The 22,295-nt window shown below is 40.3% G+C and overlaps 1 protein-coding gene across 4 annotated transcripts in view; it reads right to left on the reverse strand.

The window, feature by feature from the left end:
• Positions 1–12,531, reverse strand: part of tpm4a (tropomyosin 4a) — a 30,485-nt gene extending 17,954 nt beyond the window's left edge. Inside the window, exons 1-2 of one of the 4 annotated variants that reach the window (XM_012877811.3) lie at positions 12,170–12,531; positions 8,953–9,078 (exon numbers count right to left, since the gene is read on the reverse strand). In XM_012877811.3, coding sequence (XP_012733265.1) covers positions 8,953–9,078; positions 12,170–12,283 — 240 coding nt within the window. In that variant the 5' untranslated portion in view covers positions 12,284–12,531. Of the gene's footprint in view, positions 1–673; positions 1,266–8,952; positions 9,079–12,169 lie in introns of those variants that run through there. The other 3 variants (XM_012877812.3, XM_012877813.3, XM_012877814.3) reach the window with 3 other exon arrangements.
• Between the last annotated feature and the right edge of the window lie 9,764 nt (positions 12,532–22,295).

Consider the following 22,295-nt stretch of genomic DNA (forward strand, 5'->3'; position numbering starts at 1 on the left):
AACATTTTGATAATCCCTCCTATAATGGTGGCATAAAACAGCCCATCCACACAGGTGCCATATTGAAAAGTCACAATTATTGGAGAAAACTGGAAATCCTCTTGTTTAGCATTCAAAACTGCACTCTTTCAATCCAATTATATTTTTACAAGTGGGTGAAGAAAACTCTTTTTGTTATATTCTTAACTGGGAAACATCTAAACAGCTGATGTGCCAAAACAATGAAATAAAAATAAATATATAATAAAATACTCCTTAAAACCTAAAAATGTTTCTAAACTCTTTAACAGTGCTCCCCTCCACCAATCAGAGCTCAGCATGATGATGTCTACGTGGTCCTTTCACGTCACTTCTGAAGCGGCCTGCCTGCGACTCGGACGCCACTGAGCATGCGCAAGAAGGAGTCCAAACTTCTTTTTCTTTTTTTTTTTCACAGCAGACCAACGCCTTGCATTGTGGTACAATCACGCCCGCGAATGAATCAATGACATGATCTAATGAGACGTTTTACAGCCGGGGAGGTGAACGCGAACATTACAGAACCTGTTCGCCAACTTGACGCATTGTGATAAAAAAAAAAAACCTAAAAGTTTTAGAGGAGCAGTCGGGGTTAAAAGTGAGAGGGGGAGAAAAAAAAAAAAGAAGTTAGAGCAGGAGGAGCGGAGAGCCTCACTTTTTCTCGGAGCTCCCGTTCACCGTCCAGTTCCCTCTGTAGGACCTGAGCCCGGTCCTCTGCGTCGTCGGCCTGCTGCTGCAAACTCTGAATCTTCCTCTTCACAGCTTCCAGAGAGTTCATCCCTGCCATTCTTCTCTGTGTGGTTACTTTAAGACTTACACGTAGACGAGTAAGCACTGGGTTGTGCAAAATATATATATATATAAAAAGGCGTGCGCTACAGCGTCCTACTTACTTGGGTCAACCTAGCTGTATAATTTGGAAATAATAATAATAATAATAACACCCTTTGATCGCTTGTTTACAGAGATGGGGGGTAAAACACTAGAAGTCCGTCCCGGAATGTAAAAAAAATGAGTCGTTTAAGTCCAGTAAAAAAAGAGAGAGTAAAAGTTAAATAAGTGAAAGGTGCGATGGTCCAGGTGATCTCCAAAGATGGCTCCTGCCGTGTAGGAATGAAAGGCTCATGGGCAGACCAGACAGTCGTCCTCAGGAATGTAGGCAGCCGGTTTTTTGGTCCCGGGTTTGAGGAGGATCAGAGACGGTGTGCAGAGAGGAGAGCAGAGAGCGCCGGAGTGAGCCGGGGAAGGGGGAGAGAGAGATGATTGGTGAGGTCAGAAAGGGGCGGGGCCTTTTCTTTATGTGTGCGCGCGCGCGTGTGTGCTTTACGACGGTGTGACTGATGCAAAGGCGATGCAGCCGGAAGAAGAGGAAAATAAACCAATGATTAGTTAATTTGTGTGATTTCTTCCTTTACTGTCACACACAATCTGATTTTCTCTTCAATCGATGGTGGAGATAACCTTCAAAGTGAGAGTGGAACTGAAACGGGAACGTTATCTAAACAGATACTTTATCAGTTCGCTTCAAAAAGTCAACTTTGGATATTATAAATTAATTAATTTATCACTGGTATATTTCAGATGTTTACTTTTGTTCATTTTGACGATTGTGGCATAAATCTAAGGAAAACCCACAATTGAATTTATGTGAAAATGCAATTATTAGATAAGACCAGTTAGGGCTGGACAATATAGAAAAAAAGCTTATCGATAATAAAAAAAATGCATATTGATTGATATCGATAATTATTGAAAATATTTAAAAACCATATTTTATGTGCAGCTCTGCCTGGACATTTTATGATATTGCTAAATGATTTAATTTTAATAAAAAACACAAACACAGAATTCCAATTAAATCTTTATTTAACCAACCTTTTTTAACCATAACAGATTTTTTTTAAAGAAAAATGACTTAAGAGACCTGAGTTATGTTTTTAAATACTGACAAAGAATAAACTAAAGTGACCAGTAAAATGACCAAAATAAATATACCAATACCATTTTATCACAAAGAAGGGAGCCCAGTTTAGCTGCTATACCTGCTTTGTTTTGGAAGAAGCTCCGTAAGATTTCTGCGAAGATGACGCGTAGCGCTGCTGCGGGTGTGAGCGGCTTACGTAATGAAACAAGTTGGTACGTTACCAGACTTTGTTTTTACCGGTTCCTTGCAAGTTTTACAAATCACTGTGGTTTTTTTCTGTCAGACTAGCAAACTAGTAAAACCCCGTTTTGGGTTGCTGGTGCCTATCTCCAGCATTTCAACCAGTGAACCAATATTTGTAATAGTTATATTTAATTGCACGCTTTCTGCATGAATTGTTGCATCCCTTAGCTCAGGTAAAAGACAAAGTGCCTAACATGAAATATGTAACAGTTATAGGCCATTTCTGAGCCACATCATGATACACTTTCTCCACTCATAGTGCACACCCTGTTAATCTCCCCAATCTATTTCCTTCATTATTCTCTCAAAGCTGCCTGTATCACTGTTGCTTGTCCACTTTTTTTTGTTTGTTAAAAAACCTTTTTTCTTCCACTGAACTTTCCATTAATAGGCTTGAATATACATTTCTGTTTAAAAAGCTAGCTTGTGGTTTGCCCTCCTTTTGGAAGATGTTGATAATTACATTCTCCATGTTAGTTCAGGCCATAACATGTACATTACATGACATTACGGTATTCGAAAATATTTTTTATTGCTTTCATGTGATGTTTTATTTATCCAACAAACGTAATTCTGGGTTGTCCCAGAACCCAGAATGTTTGTATCACTCCCTGGATATTGAATCTGTATAATATATGAGTTTCATTTTTCAAAATGGAGGTGGGCCCTTGAACAAAACTGTGGTTGTGGCCTTCTGCCATCTGGGGCCACTGAACATCAGCAAATCAGGAAAGTATGTCACTAATATAGTCAATAAAAAAATCTATGCAAGGTGTGTTTAATTAAAACCTCAGACTACGATCAGTTTTTAATTAGATTTCAATCAAGCAAATAGTTTGAGCTTGCATTCATCAAGCCTGTTTAAATCTAGGGTAGCTGGGTACTGGGCCTTATTGTTCACCCATGACAAAACATGCAAATCATCATCAACCGTTTTTTTTTCTATAATCAAAACTGCAGTTTCTCAAATATCTGGAGGAGGGCTTCCCTGCAAAAGCCGGTGAGTCAAATCACCAAATTAAAACTGGAAAGTGTGGTAAGCATTTACAATCTGAGTTCATACTTTGTAGAACCATTTTTCCTGCCTTGACAGCTGCAGATCTTTTAGCGTACATATCTACCAACTACCCACATCATTTCTGTTGCACTATAAACAAAGCTCTTTTATATTGGACAGAGGACATCTGTGAACATCCTTTTTCAGGTTTAATGCAGATTTCCTATAGGCTCTATTTCTGCACTTAGACTGGGTCATTCTGATGCAGGAACATGATTTGATCCAAACAGCTTCACTGCGTCTCTGGCTGTATGTTCAGGGTCATTGTCCCAAAAGTAAAAATCACTGCTGAAGAAAAAAATTTATACCACCAGCGGGTTGCTGCCACCACCATGATTAACTTTGTGTCTGATGTCACAGCCGGGCATCAGACACAAACGTGTAGAGCAGGCTTGTTAGAAAGCAAGAGTCCGAGGACGCTACTAACGGCCATGACAAAGCTAATATTTGCCTTAGCATGAACACGACACCGGACGGCGCCATCTTTGTTGTTATTTGTGAAAGTGAGGCGCATGCGGGTCACAAAGGGAGGTGAAGCTAAGATGTCAAAGACCCGGCTCACACACAGAAACACAAAACCGCCATTTTGAAATGTATCCCCCTCTCGGAGCCGTTTTCAAAAATGATTGTCTCCCAAAATGCCGGATCCTTGTGGACGCACAGCCTAAATGACTAAATACCTTTGTGGATACACTTGTCTCCATGTGGATGTGGCCTAAGTTACTCACAGGTAGAATCTGAATGAAAGGGACTCCATTTAGAGATATCAAAATAAGATGGCTGAATACAAATGTACACCATACTTTTCAGGTTTTTGATTGTAAAAATTGTTTCAGCATGAGGCATTATTTTCCTTCCTCTTCACATCAGTGCACCGCTTTGTGTTGATCTATCACATGAAATCCCAATAAAAGACATTTAAAATCTGTGGTGTCAACATCACAGTTAATGAAAAACTTAAAGAGCTAAGAAACGCCCCCATACCTTCTGTTAATTAAATAGATCAAAAGATTAAATAATTAAATTAGATTTAACTATAAAATGGATTAAATAATTTCCTAAAGCCATCAAGGCTGGATCCATGTCAACTAAACATGTAAGACATTGAACGTTTGGGATATTGCTTGCTTGAAGTAGCTCCGATCATATTTTCTGAAATAGCTCACCAACTAGCTGATCTTGACCTGTGCGTACAATTTTAAATATTCACCATAAATTGTTGTGCCTGTGAGAAACATTGTGAGTGTTTGTGATGAGGGAGGGAGTCCCCCACCTGCCAGTAGAAAACGCTGTGCCATGTGTGGGTGAACATCAGATGTGTCCCTGCCTGTGTTTACCCTCATCGTCTCCTGTTCACATAACCAGCCTGGGAACAAACATTGCTGCGTGAACGGGCCAAGGGAAGCAGCCGAGCCCCGCTCAGCTTTGCTTTTAGCTCAGATTCAAACGTGATGTTTGCAGAAAGATGAAAATCTCCCACAATCAGTCTCATGTGTCGATTGGGGCGCCCCCCCCCCCCCCCCCTCTGATTTGCCCCTTGCACCGGAAAAGCTGGAAGCACCGATTTTTATTAGACACAGGAGTGTGGGACTTTCTGTTTGCCTTAGCTGCATTCTTCACATACCACAGCCCCCCCCCCCCCCTGCCTTCTCTCGCTCTGCTTTCTCCGCCCGGCCGGCCACCGCAGACTGACTTTCTCCCTCAGACTGGAACTGTTGCTGCTGTGGGTTATACATCCATCCACACACATTGACTGAATGGTGCCATCTTTATCTCTACAGGCTGTGCAAAGGTTGGGATCTCAGGTCTCTGTCTCTGTTGCCTGAGCACACAATAAACAGCGATGACCTAAATAGCAGCACCACTGGTCTCGTTCCCCCTTCAGAAAACACAGCTCATTGACTGATTGATTCAACACACTGCTTTCCAGCAGCTTCCAGGTTTTCTGGACAGTCCTCTGTGAATTCCCATGCGTAATGACTTGACTGCTGCCGCTAATGAGCGACATGCCGAGGAGAATTTGCGCTAGTGGAACAGAACATCTTCACTCCTTGTCGTTTTCTTGCCACCGGCTTCACTGGCTTCGCTGGAAATGTCATACATTCAAAGGAAACACCCGTCTTTCCACTTCAGGGCTCAACCTAATAACAGGTCAGGACAGAGGTTTACATTCACTGGTTTCTGTAATTTATTTGACTTTTTCTTTTCCGGAGGTGGAATGATTATATGGCAGGCAAAAACGATGAGCTTTTAAAATAAAACTTGGATTCCCAACTTTGAATTTGTTGTTCATTCTCTCTAATCCCGGCAAATATATATATATATATATATATATATATATATATATATATATATATATATATATATATATATATATATATATATATATATCCTAAATGTGAACATACACCCCTACTTGTATTTGATTAAATGTCTTTAGGCGAGTTACACTCTGAATATGTACTGCTTTTAGCCATCGACAAGCATCTGGCAAAATGCTAGCTACATAACTGACCACACTCCCATGCAGAATTGGCAGTTCTAATTTACTTTAACTTCATCACTCTCCTGACATGGACTTGGTATTAAAAGATGGGCGAGGTCCAGGGTTTGAGAAGGATGTTACAGAACCAGACTTTATCCATTTCAAAACCAGCTTGAAACACCCAACTGTGTCCACGTCTGAGCCACACTGACCAGAAAAAGGAGACCCTGCTCTAAAAAAGCTACCTGAAAGCTGGGATGTATTGTGCTGTTACCCACATCGACAACCCAAATGCCTTTTGGAGAAAAAAAAACTTCAAAGCCAGGTGAGACAAAGATCAAGCCAGCTGCACATAATGACACCAGGACTGAAGCTCTCAGAATATTTCAAACCAAAGCAGCCTGGGTTAGGGTTAGGGTCAGTCACGGGGGTGGTGGAGTCATGCTGAGGGGTTGTTTCACTGCAAGTGGCACTTTTGGGTGAAAGAAGGTAAATAGAGTCCTAAATCAACAGTATGGTTAAAATCAGACGTTTGGAAATCCCTCAACCAAAGGAAACGATTTGTGGACTTTGCTTTATGTATGCATCTAGACACTAATTTAAATGAGCTCCACATATTCCACCGAGAGCGGTCAAATATCCAGCCAAATCAGCCCAGGAGCTTGATGATGCCGACACAAGCATGGATGAGCTGCAACAGCCTGATGTACTTTTAAATCTAATCATAGTGAGCGTGTTTGTGTAGATTTGAGCCTGAATGTTTAAATTTCCACCCTGTTTGGATGAAAGAAAATACACCACGAAATAAAATCCCATCAGATAAATAAGATTGAATTTTCTTTTTTGTTATGTATTTTCCAACTTAGAAAAAGAATGACTAAGAATCCAAAACTGATCTGATATCCATGTCTATGACGACTGCATTTATGTTCAGTAACCAGCCTTGTAAACTGTATTTCATGAACCTAATGTGTCCATTTTGTCCTTCCAGAGCTGTCCTCAGAGTGTGTTTAGTCACTGCACGAGGATAATCCTGCATATCCCAGACTCCAGCTGTGTGTCCGTATGGCAAGGCCCTCCCTTGTCTTTGTGTGGACACAGAACAAAGCTGCATTTCCTTGGGATATCCTCCATGAGGCTCTAACAATGGCACAATGGAGGCTAAGAGTTTTTTCCTCGACTCTCTTTGCTCAGCTTACTTAGTGTTTTTTTGTTTGCTTGTTTGTATATATAGAAATTCTAAATTGTTTTTGTTAAAATGCCACTTCACCAACAAGCGCATGTTAATGTTATCTCGTCTTAAGTGTGTCTGTAAAGGTTTCTTTGGGGCTATCGTTGCCCTTGACTCAGCCTTCCTTTCTTCGCTTTCCACACACACATCATTACTGACTCAGGCAACAAAACACGCTCTTGTGCACAAACATGCTCTCCACTGCTAGAGGAGCCAACACTGACAGAAATACGGTCTTGTGGTTTGTTGTGATGCTAACAATCTAAAATATGACCTTGTCTCCCAGATTGCACTGATTAACCTCAGAGCTGCAAGAGCTCTAAGGATTTGCCTTAAATACTATGTCGTTTTAGGTCAGCACTGATTTGGAGTGAGAACTACAAATAAAAGAAATTTAAAAAAAGGAAGAACATCAAATCTGCTTATCCTCCCATTCTCCTGTACGTCAAAAATTAAACAACATTTTGCTTGTGGATGTTTCAGATTATACCACAAAAAGGAAGAAGTAAAAATAATCTTAATAACTCTGCAGTCTGTGGTCACTTTCAGTATATCATGGAATCAGAGTAGCAGCAATAAGGAAGCACTTGGACTACAGATGTCCTCAACACGATTTTCTTGTCCCTGATTCCAATTTGAGTAATTTACAGTTAGATTAGGCATTAAGCAACATGCAGTCCATTTTGGGTACTCTGTTGTCATTTACCTGCTTTTTTTCTGTTGACAAAAATACTTTTTTTTAAGTTTAATACGTTTTTGCAGGTTTCTACAATATAAGGTTCTAACACGGGTTTAATCAGCTATATAAAGCTCCTAAAATTATCTTTTTGGGTCATGTTTTTGAAGCCATTCACTTCTCTCTGTTTTCTGTTACGCTTTTTGAACTATTACATCACAATATTTGCTGCAGAGCTGCTAAACAAGGTCATGAACTTCCAGCTTACAAGTCTCACAAATCCCACATCTTTGCTTCTCAGCACAATTTTGTAGTCCAAGCTGAAGGAGGCTGAAGCTACAAGGGGATAAGTCAGCGGTTGTTCATCACACCGTCCCCCAGTATACTACAAAAAAGCTGAGCAGGGTGACGTGCCTCCTTTAGATTTAAAGAGACAACACCAAAACGAGTTGCTCTCAGACGCACCTCATAATGGGGGTAAAACAGGTGAATGTGGGTAAATTAACTTCATGTAGACCACAACTGAATGATTTCAATTTTAAAAAGAATAACTGAAAAGCAAATGTTCCCTTTAAAGCTGATCCTTCTGTAATATGTATGAAATTCTACAGGTTAAAGTCACATATTTATGATCTAAAAGCTGATGTACAGTTGCTTCAGATTTAAAACAAAAACAAAGAATTTCTCAAAATGCAGCATTTTGTTTTATGTTTTTTTCATTTAACACTAATTTACCAATTTACCAATTAGTGAAATGCTTTACATTTAGAAATCCTAGTGCTGCTCTGAGATGTTTTCTGTTTATTTAAGTAAAACATAAATGTGAAAAGAAGTCTCAACATCCTGGCTTAAAACGTAAAAATATGAGAAAAACACTTTAGTTGGGACTCACTAAATGCCAGAAGTATAAAATAAGTTTTACTGTTTAACAGTGATTTTCTCTGATATACGGTATCTGCTGCTTTTAAAGACCCGGGTGCATGTGAGTGTTTGGCTGATGGATTACAGGTTAACCATTTGCTTATCTTTTTAAAGTGGCTGCAGAGGAATGCTCCCATCTCCAGAAAGCTAAAAAAAAACATGTTCTGCTGGATCAAAGTAAGCCTACAGCTGGTTCTGACTCTAACAGGCCAGCTGTGGACTAATGGGCCTTTGCTTTGCAATCATGTCATGGTAATATGTTGTAAGTGTGTGGGCGGTGTGTAAACAGAGCAAGTGGTTGATGACAAGAGCAGAAGCCTCATGTCTGTTTTCAGACTTTAGCTGGAGAATTGAGTTTTGGGTGAAAGGAAAGTAAGTCAGAGGCTGTTTCACTCACATCTGCAGCTTTCTTCTCAGACAGTTCCAACTTTTCCTGAGCGTCTTTGAGGCCCTCTGAGAATTTGTCCAATTCATCCTCCGTCTGCTTCAGCTTCTTCTGGAGATCCAGCAGCTCATCCTCCAGCTGCAACAGGATCAAAGGTTACTTCTGTTATGTATGTCTCACCTATTTACACCTTTTTTTCCACATCACCTTGAAATATTCATACACATTTACTGCCCGCCCCTGGAAAAGACCTTAAAAAAACAGCATAATTTCCCACTGAAGAGTGCAGATAATAACAACCTTTAATTTAGTACATTTATTCATTGGGGAGGTACTTTAAGTCACATTCCTGAATGTTTTTTTTTGTACTGGGTGACACTGTCAGCATGCAACTTTGTGAACAGTTTGCCATGTTATGCATACTTTACTCAAGGTCATGCATGTTCCACAGAAGGAGTTATACATATTCCCCTTTTACCTGACATCCAAACATGTGTCCCGTCCTATACATACGAGAGTATGACATTTGTCCTCTCCCACAGTGCCTCAAACCTTTCCTATAACAATAAAATATTGCACATTTGTTTGTGTCCCCAAATAAATCCATTAAACATCAATATAGCTCAAGCTATTTGTTTGTTTGTTTGTTTGTTTGTTTTAACCTTATTTCTAAGTTCATTGGATCATCTTGGATTCCAGTTAGTAATCAATGACTTCCTGTTTCATTGAGGGTCGACATGATGTAACACAAAGTAAGAAAGGCAAGACAGACTTGGGACTTGGGTTCACCGAGTCTCCATAACAAGCTCTAGATCAGAGGTGTCCAAAGTTTTTGTCATGTGGGTCAAACTTGTCAAGTGAAAAGTACTTGGAGCCAATAAATATACATTTTTAACTACTAACTATTGTAATTCCCAAAATATATATATATATCTTTAGATTTTTTTTAACTGATCCAGAAAATATAAGCATGTAATATTTTAATGTAACAAATTAGTCAGAACTTCTGTAGGAAAGGTGTGTGTAAATCGTTGTAGATCCAAACTTTAAAGGGGTTTTGCGTATTTAGTTTATTAAAAGATGTTCATGAAGTTTGCAAACTATTTTGTGCTTGATGGAAAACAACTGACAGAAATTTAGTCTGTTCGCAGCAATAACAATAGGATTTGGGTCAGTCTTTCTTTGAAGACGCTTGCTGTATTTAGTCAAGTTTAATAAAATAATTAAAACTAGATTTTTGCACCAAAGTCTATATTTGAATCATTAAGTCATTAAGTTGATTGATGCTATTTACTATGAAATTAAAGAGAATGTAAAGTGTGGTTATTAAAAGATTAATACTTTGTGTTGTACCCAACATTTTCCATCATAAGAAGATTTTAAGTTTTATTTGTTAATTAAATATCTAGAGGGTCCATTCGCATCAAAAATAATTTTGAATTGTAGTTGGGGGCCACGCAAAAGTGGTCCAGGGGCCGCAATTGGCCCTCGGGCCACACTTTGGACACCCCTGCTTTCTAAATGCAAAGCAGTTGTTTAAAAGGCATCGCAGCAAAAGCCTCATGGGCCCTGCCATCGCAAACATAAAAAATTTTATTAAGTGAGGCTTTAATTGAAACTGATAAGATTGGCACTGAGCTCCTGGGCAACAAACCTAATTCCACTCTTTTTGTTCACCACTTTACAATGTCCCAACTATTCTCTGTGAGCTTTAGTATCACAGCCGCTAAACTTTTACGTACAGTGTGTCCATTAAAGGCATTTCCAGTGCATCCAACTGGGTACATATGTTATCAATGTGCATAGTGTGACTGTATAACACTTGAAATATAGTATCCCACCAAATGATGTGTCAAAGCCTTCCTTTGGGATTATGTTACTGCTCTAAAGATATTATGATGGAAACTGCCCTTCAATATATTGTGCAGCTCTTTTTTTCTTTACACTTTTATCTTGACTGAATTAACACAAAAAATTACTCAAATTAAATCCAGAATTTTTTTATTTTTTTTAAGAAAATATTTTGAGTGAGAGGTTATGCTGCTCCAATGAATGATGGCTTTATTTAACACTTCCAAATCATTTTTTTTACCAGGTGGGAATGCATGGGATTTACTGTTCAATACCTCTCACAAATGAATAAACATACCTTTAAAATACAATAAAATTACAGTTCAAAAGCTTAAACAAAAAAGCTCCCATCTCACGGTTAATTTTAAGAAGTCAAGTGTTTTAGGACGTCAGAGAAGTCGAGGTTTTAAACATTACTGATAGCAAAGTGGTGGCTGATTTGAGAGTCTAATTGTGTTTATGACGTAAGGCAACATTTAAATGGTCTTGGTAGCTATCAGTCTCTCCTGACAGGAGCGCCAGTGTACAGCTGATACCTCCAGTTCTCTCTTTCTCACACACAGAGACAGGGAGTTAAGTGTTCGCCCTAATCAGTGTCACCCTGAGAGCCTGTGAAGTACGCCTGATAATCCGGCCATATTCCACTCCGCTGTTCTCTCCCGATGCCGAAAATACAGCTGTTATCAGTGAGAAGAGACATCTGGAACCACAGAGCTACCCTGTCTTTGTTAGATTGTGTGTGTGTGTGTTTTTTTGTGTAAAAAACACCTTTGCAAACGATTCGTGAATTCTAGTTAATTAAAAACTCCTTTTGGGGCCTGGATAGGTGGGATATTTAAATCGGTCTCAATACCTGATCTTGCTGGTAATATGAGAACCCGTCCTCTCTCAGACACTCGCCTTAGTACAAACTGTTAAAAATGTAAAATGCAGTTTGTGTTGTTTTTTTTAGTTTCTTGTTGGTGACTTAGAGAGTGGTTTATGACTATAAAAAGACATGAGACTCAGTGTGTTTATGTGCAGGATTTGTTGAACCCAGGTTTAGTTTTCTATTTCGGAAAGCTTTCAGTTCTTTTTTTTTTTTTTTCTCGGGCAAGCACGAGGTTATTCAAAGCAGAGCGTTACCTGAACTTTGAGAAGACATTGACTCAGAAGAATAGAAGATCATTTCAAATATTTCATATATGGGATAAACATAATGATGCCTATAAATATGTTTAATGGAGTCAAGATAAGATCAATGAGAAAAGCTGATTTTGTCTGAAGAATTTGATATTTTGCACTAAAGTTCACACCGTGTGGATATTTTACTTTTAAACAAGACTTCATGTAAAACGACTTGCCCATGTACCATTATTGCTGCACCTCTTTCACCCACCTGTTTGCATTTGTCCTCCGCCGCCTTCTTATCCGTTTCTGCCTGCTCTGCCCGGTCGATGGCATTCTCCTTGTCCAGTTTCAGCATCTGCATCTTCTTCTTGATGGCCTCCATCGTGGCAAATCAGTCCCTTTTCTCTGAGATGTGGGAGAAAAGCACCTTTGAAGGGAGTTTTATTGCCTCCTGTGGTGTTTTTGACGCAGGGGATATGGCAGCCTTCAAGTGGAAACCTGCTGAAAAACAACAAAGGCGGAAAGAAAGAGAAAAGGAGAGGACAGAAGGAAGGAGACAGAGAGAGATGTGGAAAGAGATGGAGAGCCCAGCCCTATATGGGTAGTTATTTCGGCTGCAGCAGAACCTGCCTCCTGTCTCCCATCACCCTGTCCTCCTCCTCCTTCATCTCCTCCCATATTTCAGGACTCCCTCCCTCTCTCCAACCTTCCTCTCCATCCCTTTTCTCCCTCTGTTCATTCCTCCTCTCACCCCTCCAATCACCACCCTGCTTTCACTCCATCCTGATTCCCTGACTATCAGCCTCTCAGAAACTCTCTCCACCCTATCAAACTAAACCCTCTCTGTGAGGAACGGCCACTCCACGTACTCTTCAGCCCGGCCAGATCTCCTTATTTGGGCAGCTGGGTTTTCACATACCGACAGGTCCTGCTTCCACATATGACCTCCTGGAGGTTTCATGATACGATATGGCTTACACTTTAAATATATGTGGCACTACTGGCCTTTATTTGCAGGTAAAAACACATAATTTATTGAATAATATATGTGGATGTAAATATAAGCAAAGAGATGAGCTGCCATCATATTCTTCACTTTAGATGTTCCTGTTCATGCTTTCCAATATGGGTCCGGCCTTGAAGGTGTATTAAGTAAATAAATCCACCTGGTGTGGCGAGCGCTGGCACTCACATTCACTGTGGTGCAAAACTAACACTAAACATCACCCCCTGAAAACAGCATCCATGCAATGAAACATGGTGGTAGCAGCATCATAGTGTGGGGATTATTTTCATGCATTGACAGGGAAGCTGGCCAGAGTCGATAGGAAGATGGAAGGGGCTAAGCTGAGCTGGGGCAGAGGTTAAACCTCCAGCAAGAAGGTGCTAATATGGCCGCCGTCATATTCTGCAAATGTGTCCCTTATCAGTGTTTAGCGAAGCTGCTTTGGTTTTATAACTGCACGTTGTTATTCAACTACTGTATCTGTAGCTCCTGCAAATTATAAGTGGCAGAAGAAGCCAGATGAAGCCAATGAAGCCAGAAAGGAAAAATGTGAGCAATGCAGTTGACAGAGTTAACTTATAAAGAGCTCAACAACATGCAGAAACACCAAGGAGTCGGTCTGTTGGCTAAAACGCATTAGCATGGATGAGTCCTGCAGGACCGCGCAACAATACTGTCCAATGTGTGTTTTACAAAAGTCTGTTGCTTGATTTAAACCTAATTATCCTGTTATCTGACTCTATGGACTTCATTACGGACCCAATCCTTTAATTAAAAAGCCAGTAATTATTCATAAAATGTCAAAGAAGTTTTGTGCTGATAGATATATTTTGTAAATGCCAACACAGCTGAACGGTGTCGTCTGTCAGAGAAAACATAGGACAGAAAAACATTTGATTCTGCCTTTACTGTCTCCATAATATCTTAATGTGACATATTGTTTAAACTACATGGCATATCTGTGAAAATCGTGAACCAAACATTTCAGACATTGAACAAACATTTGTGGTACTATGTCAAAGGATTTTACCCCAAATGTAAATCATGTTTGGCAATTTTTCAAAAATGTTTGAATGGTCACGATAAATTGTCAGAATCGACGGGGATGTGTGCGGGTTTGTGTTTGCCTTACCTTCTCTGATTGCAACAAGCAACAAGGCGTCCTCGCAGCTGGAGCTCAATCAGGAGGAGCATAATGAGGAGTGGATCCCCTGAGGCAGACGCCAAACAGTTCTCTTTATGAGAGCGGTTATCAGGGCTCTTGGTATTCTGATGTGCTACTTCTTTATGTTCCTTAACTTAACCAATTAGACCTCCTTTCAGGATGTAACCCGTACCATAGTCCTAAACGTTCCCTCCTTGTGTGCCAGAGTTTGCTGGTGAACTCACCTCTGAGCTCCTCACTACTCCTCAGCTCCGCTGCCTGGAGCTCTCCACACCACTATAATAATTCATCTGCCTTTCTATCCTCCACTGAGGTTTTAGTTACAATGTAATAAACGCTACAAGCTTCATGCGTAAACTCCAAAATGTACACTATTACTGGCCCAAAAGCACAAGGATGACCATCTCCAATTTACTCAAATCGATATAAACAAACCAAAGAGCATTTCTGGGATTTGGTTCTGTGAAGCCAGGGATCAAAACTGTAACTTTTCAGGCTTATGGATTATAGTTATGCTTGTAAGAGAAAGACAGAAAATTATGCTGAAACGAACCCCTTGGCTACAGAGGAGCATGGTGATGGCTCAGTCAGGCTCCGCAGCGGCTTTGATTTCTTGGCCAAAGCAAATTTCAGCGCCTGGAAAGCGAGATGGATTCAACCAAATATCAGGAAATCCTGGGAGAAAATTCATGCCATCTTCAAAGGAGACAGTGATGCCGATCATGTCAAGGTCACCAAGGATTGGTTTTAGACCAAGTTCTGTTAGATGCTAAAGTTGCCGTCGTAGTCTGCTAAATCTATCAGAGAATTTAAACCATATTTTAAAGCTTTAGGAGGATTGGAAAACGTTTGTTGCTGCACACAAACTGAAAAATATAATTGAACTGGAGGCCTTTGGACATGAGGAGTGGGCTAAGTTTAATCAGGAACACTGTCAGAAGCTGGTATCTGGCTCTGAATCATATTTGCAGTAAGTCATAATTTTAAAGGGTATTTAACTGAAGTATCACAGATGTTTGTCATGAAGAGTTTGAATAACTGAGACTGTAGCTTACATTGTGTTTAATTTGGAGAAACCATGTTTAATGTTAATTATTTGTTTGTGTTGAGCTAATAAGCTGTTTATAGCAAACAGCTTCTACGTTGTTTATTTTCCCAATAAACCTAATTTTCAGTGGATATGGAAGAAATTAAGGTCAAACATATAACAGGAAAAAAAAATACTTTGTGGAAAACAGAAAATATGAAACCAGAGAAAATTCTAGACATTTGACTCATTCATCACTCCTTAAAACTTGTACCACAGAAGCTCCAACACAGTAACACATATGATTTAAAAGTACTAAGTAAAAGTTATGTTCAAGCAAAAATAAACCAAAGTAAAATGCAAAATGATGGCAAGCTGTATGTGTGTTTTTGTCTTTTCTCTATTTCAGATGACATGAATGGAATAAAGTGTACTATGGAAAATCTATCCCAACTAATATTTAAGTCTAAAGCATGCACTTCAGATTTTTTAGTGAGTTTTAAATTATACGTTGCTTGTGCGTCTGTGAAGGTCCTGGTGACCAGGGCAGGGTGACCTGAACTGACTGCTCTGATTTGCTCCTTGGATTTGCTCCGATTGGAATATAATTTTTAAAATCCTTGTAGCTTAGGTCTAAAAATATTTGGTCAACACTGACAAGTCTGAAAATTGCTTTCTCACTTTTTCCCAGTTGTGAATTGTAAATTCTCCATCCAGTTGATTGACCCTTCTTCTGTTCCTAAACCTTCACACATAGCAAACAAGCACACTTCCTGAAAACTCTCTTTGTTTACATTTATATCAATAAAACATGGATAGTCCTATTTTTGCTTTGTTAAAAAAAACGGTGGAAAACTTGCAGGAATTGCTTTTATTTACATGACTGAAGGAACGTGAAGTTTGGTTCCTCTAAGCTGACTCCACCTAAGATCTATATATTTTCAAATATCCATCCATCCATTTTCTAACACCTCCTTGTGGGGTCGCGAGGAGTGCTGGTTCCTGCAGCCCATTTTCAACTATATATATTTAATTTATTTACGTTTACTGTTATATTATCTTTTACCTGCGTAATTCCCCCCAGCTATTTGTATTGTTCTGTCATCACTGTGATACGTTTGCAGTTTTTCCAAGGATTAAACCTTTTCTCACTCCCTACTTCTGTGCTGTACTGGCCAGAATAAAAGATTTGGGTTCAACCGAGGCACAACTTTGTGTTTAAAGGGAAAGACCACAAACCCGGGCTGCACAGCAGTGCAGTGGGTAGCACTGCTGCCTTACAGCAAGAAGGTCCTGGGTTCAGGCCCTGGGTCTTTCTGCACAGAGTTAGCATGTTCTCCCTGTGCATGCGTGGGTTCTCTCTGGGTACTCTGGCTTCCTCCCACAGTCCAAAAACATGACTGTTAGGTTAATTGGCCTCGCTACAGTCTCCTTAGGTGTGAGTGTGTGTTTGAATGGTTGTTTGTCCTGTTTGTCTCTGTGTTGCCCTGCAATAGACTGACAACCTGTCCAGGGTGTACCCCACCTCTCGCCCATTGGCAGCTGGAGATAGGACACCAGCTGTCGACCCCATAAGGGATAGACGTGTTAGAAAATGGATGGATGGATGGATGGACAGACAAACCCATTGCCTGTTTTTGTGACATCATGGCAAACTCACACAAAAGTTATCAAGAAGAGAACTGCGGGACCTCCACAAGTGTGGCTCATCCTTGGGTGCAATTTGTAGATGCATGAAGGTGCCACATTAATCCATAAGTCAAAAAATCATATGTGAAGTTCTGAATTTGATAAAAGTAAAACAAAACAAAAACGGAAAAAAAAAAATAGTATTTTTGATAGGAGCAATTTTGTCAATCCTAACAGGAAATGTTTACTCTGATTTATTGTCAGACAGTGAGAACAATATTGGGTCTTCTTATGCGGTGTATGTAAACATTTGGTTTTAACTGTACATCCGCGGTCGCAGGAACACTGGACCTGAAAGGCTGAAAAACAAATGTGTAGTCAGGTTACTTTTTATTTAGTAATTTCAAGTGCATGTCTGTAGGTCAAAAACACTAATTGCTTCATTTTTTTAAAAGTGATCGTGCTATTATGCCCCTAGAACCAAAAAACACAGTTAAAGTTGTGTTTCCTATCATATTTGAAAAAAGGTGAAGGAAATATATTTTGCATAAAACAGTCTGGGGTTAATTTAGCTAATGATTCATAATAAAGAATTACCTGAAATAACTAAATTTATCCTAAATGTGAATACCAGCCTCATCATGCTTTCCAGCAGCGGTTGTTTGTCTCTTGCACATACTGCATGAATGTTGCAGTGTTTGGGAAGTGCCTCACTGAAGGATTTCTTACTGAGTATTTTCTATTGTTGTTCCAAGCATGCTTTCTTCAGCTACTTTCCAGCCACAGGAATGCGCTGGATGGACCCAGACTGAAGATGGCGAATTGTTCTCTTTTTTTTAAATGATTGTGTATGATGACTAACAGATTATGTAGGGGAGGACGATACAGCCACAGAGGAAAAGTTCAGCCAAGCTGATCAAATCCTCTTTGTCACTGAACCCCACCTTTGAGTTGGAAACACAAAGCTTGACTCATGAAGGCTGTGAAGCCTTCCTCTTCTGTACCTTCTTGCCTCCTTTGTAGACAGAAGCACATATTTTGTGTATGACATCAAGCTTCTGAACGACCTGTGATGATGTCATGACCCCCAACACGCAGCTCCAGCTCAATAGTCGCACCTTTTCTTCAGGCTTTACAGCTTAGAATGACGCTGGGCTTTGAGACTTAGATCTACATGTCAGAACATCGCTGGAAAACTCACCGCTGTGTCACAATCTGCTCCATGGTTACTGTTTCACAACTGCAGCTGTCATCCCAGATGTACTTAATTAATATGTTGTAACACAGCTTGAGTCAAATGATTGTGGTACAGAAAGCACAGCATGTTCAACAAGGTTGTTTTTTGTTGTTTTTGTTAAATTGATCCTAATGATTTCAACTAACCTAACTGACTTTTAAGCTCAACATGTGATGAGATTAGGTTTATCCAAAACGGTATTTTGACTTTTAGGCTTTGCTCTCACACAGATGCGCCGTTTTGGAAAACCGTAACTATAATTTCTAAAAACTTGTCCCAGAGTAGATGAATTTCAAATGTATGCATGCAAGCCGCATCTTTTCTGAAACTATGACATCGATGGTTCGCTTCTCTCCGTAACCCACATGCACCTCACTCTCACAAATAACAACAAAGATGGCGTTGTCTGGTGTTGCGTTCATACTAAGGCAAATATGGCCGTTACGGCTGCTAGTAGCGTCTTCGGACTTTTCCTTTCCAATGAGCCCTTTCTACAAGGCATGTCCCCTGCCAGCCCACTTAAAGATCGCATTGAAGGTGCGTAGCTGTTTCTGTGGTAATTTCACAGCGCCACCAACAGGGCTGGCATACATACTACAGCATTTTCATTGGTGCTGCAACCCCTCGTGTGGACGTACATTTTTTCTTAACCATTTATGAAAATTCACCACGTTCGTCTTAGCGTGAATGGGGACTTAAAGACACATTTAAACTTTCTTGACTTCTTCTTGTCTGAGCTGCACCGAGGAAATATTTTGTTGCCATAGTTTGAGTTTTCCTGCCAGCCCGGCTTCTTTAGCACCGGCCTAATTTGATCTTCTCTTGGTTTGTTTTGGCCTATAAGCTTCTCTCTTCCATTGCATGCTGCACCACCACCCTTTGTCTTGTAATATTAGCAGCTGCATGGTGTATCTCCCATCCGTACCCGCTTTTTTCCTTCATGTCCAGGCTGATCAAGGTTTGTTCACACCCCCAGATTGATGTTGAATGTGTTTTTTAGGAGATTTGTTTGTGAATGCCCGGAGCCTGTTAGTGATGAAATAGTCAGCTCCACATGTCTCAGACCCATGCAAAAGGACCACGTTCATGTGTATATTGAAGATTAGGGTCCTACAATAGAGAGAGCACCTTACATTTGGGTTCCAGATGGGTTAAAAGGTATATAACACAAGAGTAATCTAAACGACCATCCATTTTTTTCTACTTGATCTTTTCAGAGTCACAGAGGATGGGCAGGTTCGTTTGTCCTGTACGCCATAGACGAGAGGTGGCACACATGTCAAACACATCCTCAGTCTATCACAGAAAAACAGACAGATGAGACACCATGCATATATCTCATACCAAAGCACAATTGAAAGTTAGTCTAAATCACATGTTTTTGCACAGCAAAAGGAGGTTTGGGTACCAGGAAAGAACATGCAAACTCCAAATACAGAAGATATTTAATTCATTTAATTGTTTCCCCTGCTTTCACAATGACAGAAAAGTGCACCTCCAGATACTTGTGTCCAGAGTGCAGTTTCTGTTCAGTACCATTCAATCCATTTATCTCATCACAGGTGTTATAGGACGAGGAGGCACACCCAACTACCTCCCTCCACAGTGGCACTCTTCTACCAGTTCTGTCATTCTCAGACCAAACTTATAATCCCTCCTGTGGGTTCTGGGTCTGACCAAGGGTCTTCTCATGTACAGAACACCTCCAAGTGGATGTGCAAGAGAGTCCTGATCATATGACCGCCTCAACTGACTAACTTCCTGTCCATCTGTAGAACGGCCTCTTTAATGTGGTTGAGTTAGCCCTAGAATCCTGAAGGCTATTCTGGCCACAAGTTTTCCCTTCAGATGATCTCAGACATGGTAGACCACAGGGGGCGGCCTTGAAGAAAGTAGAGAGGCTACGTCCGGAGCCAGACATGCAGTGGGGACTTTGCATCGGGCACATAGGGGTTGACTCTCATTTCCTGAGACTTGGACTGGCTCAGCCCAAAAGAGCCATAAGGAAGCGTTATCCATGCGAGTCAACCTTGGGGGATAAACGTCAAATCGCATGAGCTGGGTGGCAGGCTTGGACCTATATATATTATGATTCTCTGTCTTATTTAATATTCTGACTTTAGCCTGAAGAAGTCACGAGATAAGTGGAGTGTACCAGTTTTGCTGTTTCATACAACTAAAGTGAAAAGAAGGTTTCAGCAACAAAGTGACATGGGGAGAAAAGTGCCAAGTAGCCAGAAAGTGTAACACCATGAAATCTCATTAACACCTGTGAGTTTGCTACAGATGTAAGTGCATTTCTAAGGAGACACCGTCACATGGTTAACGTGTGTGATAAAAAGTGAATTCATGACATGCTGATGACACACCAGCATGTCTGCAGGGAACTCTACCCTCTGCAGACCTTATAAGGAGATTATTCCTCGGAGCCATTTACTATCAGACAGGCTGACTGACATGCTGACTGTTCACAGAGAGGATGTCGGGGAGATGAGACGTTCAGTCGACACAAATCATCCCCTGCTCAGCAAAGCTGCTGTTATTATCACCGCTCTGCACTTCTTCCCTATTCACAACAGCTGTAATTTAGTTCCTGTCTCCTCCCATGCTTCAGTGCCCAACGGTGTTTTTCCTTTCATTCTTGCTTCCTCCTCTCGCCTGCTGCCTTCACTTCAGGTTGCATATCACAGAGTCTTCCTGTTTGACCGTGTTCTCACCTCCCGCGTACTCATACACAGAGTCATGCACACATACATCTGGCTGTAGCGGGATTTCACCACTTTGGTCACAGTATTAAAAAGTGTGTGCGTGTGTGTGTGTGGAGGGGGGGGGGGGGGGGGGGTGATGAGCATGGGCTGGACTTCCAGCTCCACAGTAAGAAAGAGGAAACCCTCCCACAGGAAACTAGCGCTCCGCTCCACATGGCCTTTTAAGGTAAAAAACTCCCCAAAACTTTTCTCGCTGGGGAATATATATACTCACATTTAAAGCTACAGTGAGAACAGGAGAGGAAACCATGCAGTTTTGAAAGATTTTACGAGAAGTTATTTAAAGTAATGTCACACGTTTATAATCATAGACTAAAGTTGGACAAAGGAACGTGTCCTATTTTTTTAGTCGACCGAGCTGTTTGGCTTTTTTTGAGTGGCTATTTAAGCCTAATTTTCATAACATTTCACTATCAGAGCATTTTATGGCTTAAATGAAACAGCACTACCGGTCCTGCTGTATCTTTATGACCGAGTCGTTGGACTGCTGCTAACACTGATGAGAAACATTCTCATGTACTGTCTGAGTCACATTAAGAGGGGTGTGGGAAACAGGCCCCATACGTCTTTACCACATGGGGAAATTATCTGCTGCTGGAATGCACCATAAACAAAGGAGTGCATCCACGAACCGCACCATTTAGTCAAGGAAATTGTGTGCCATTAGGAAAATTGCACGTAGCAAATGCAACTGAAGGTTGGCGAATATTTTTGAACGTGCAGGAAAGATGTAGATTTGAGGTTAAAGGTCTCTGACATTTCTGATATCGCATTTATGCATAAAGGCAGGGAAAACACGCTGCCTATGTTTACTCTTGGGTTTAAACTCACACCGTTTGACAAAGTACCAATCATGGAAACTGGATGATGTAGAGCATCATCTTACAGCAGAATAAAATGTTGCCATTTTATGTTAGCATGTTAAATATGTTAAATATCATTGATTTGTGGTAACTTTTCTTAGACCACATGCTTGCAATGAAACTTTTGGGTCTTGAGAAGCTGCATTTTCACCCAAAACTGTGACTGAGCCTTAATACTCTCTTTGTACTGTTGCTGACCTACCTTGTGTTTTAACTGCACAAGAAAATAATTGCACCAGTATTGCCTTACCACACTTTTATCTAAATTGATCTCTAGTTAAACGTTGCTGCTGCAGAGCTGTTTTGCACACCAAATATTTGGCCTCTGCAACGCAATGTATATGGTACACTGCTGCTAAACATATGTAAAAACTATGCAAACATCACAGAAATAACCTGAAGACATCTCCTTACTGTCTGGAGAGATCTGAGTTTGAACTACTCTCTGAATAATTAAGCTAATAGTTATTTGACCATTTGGGGACACCCATAAGCTTTGCATAAATGGTGAAACCTTCCTCTCAAGATGGTCAGGTGATCATAAATTAAGTAAAAAGAAAAACACAAGACATGGATATCCCAGCAAAATGTAGCGTAGTTTGTCCTTGTTAAAAAGCAAAATGTGAATTTTGTACCAATACACACTCAACATACAAAATACGGAGCAAACAACACACATATTTAAATCCAGAACTCAAT

Source organism: Fundulus heteroclitus, chromosome 9 (genome assembly GCF_011125445.2).
Source record: "Fundulus heteroclitus isolate FHET01 chromosome 9, MU-UCD_Fhet_4.1, whole genome shotgun sequence".
Lineage (NCBI taxonomy): Eukaryota > Metazoa > Chordata > Actinopteri > Cyprinodontiformes > Fundulidae > Fundulus > Fundulus heteroclitus.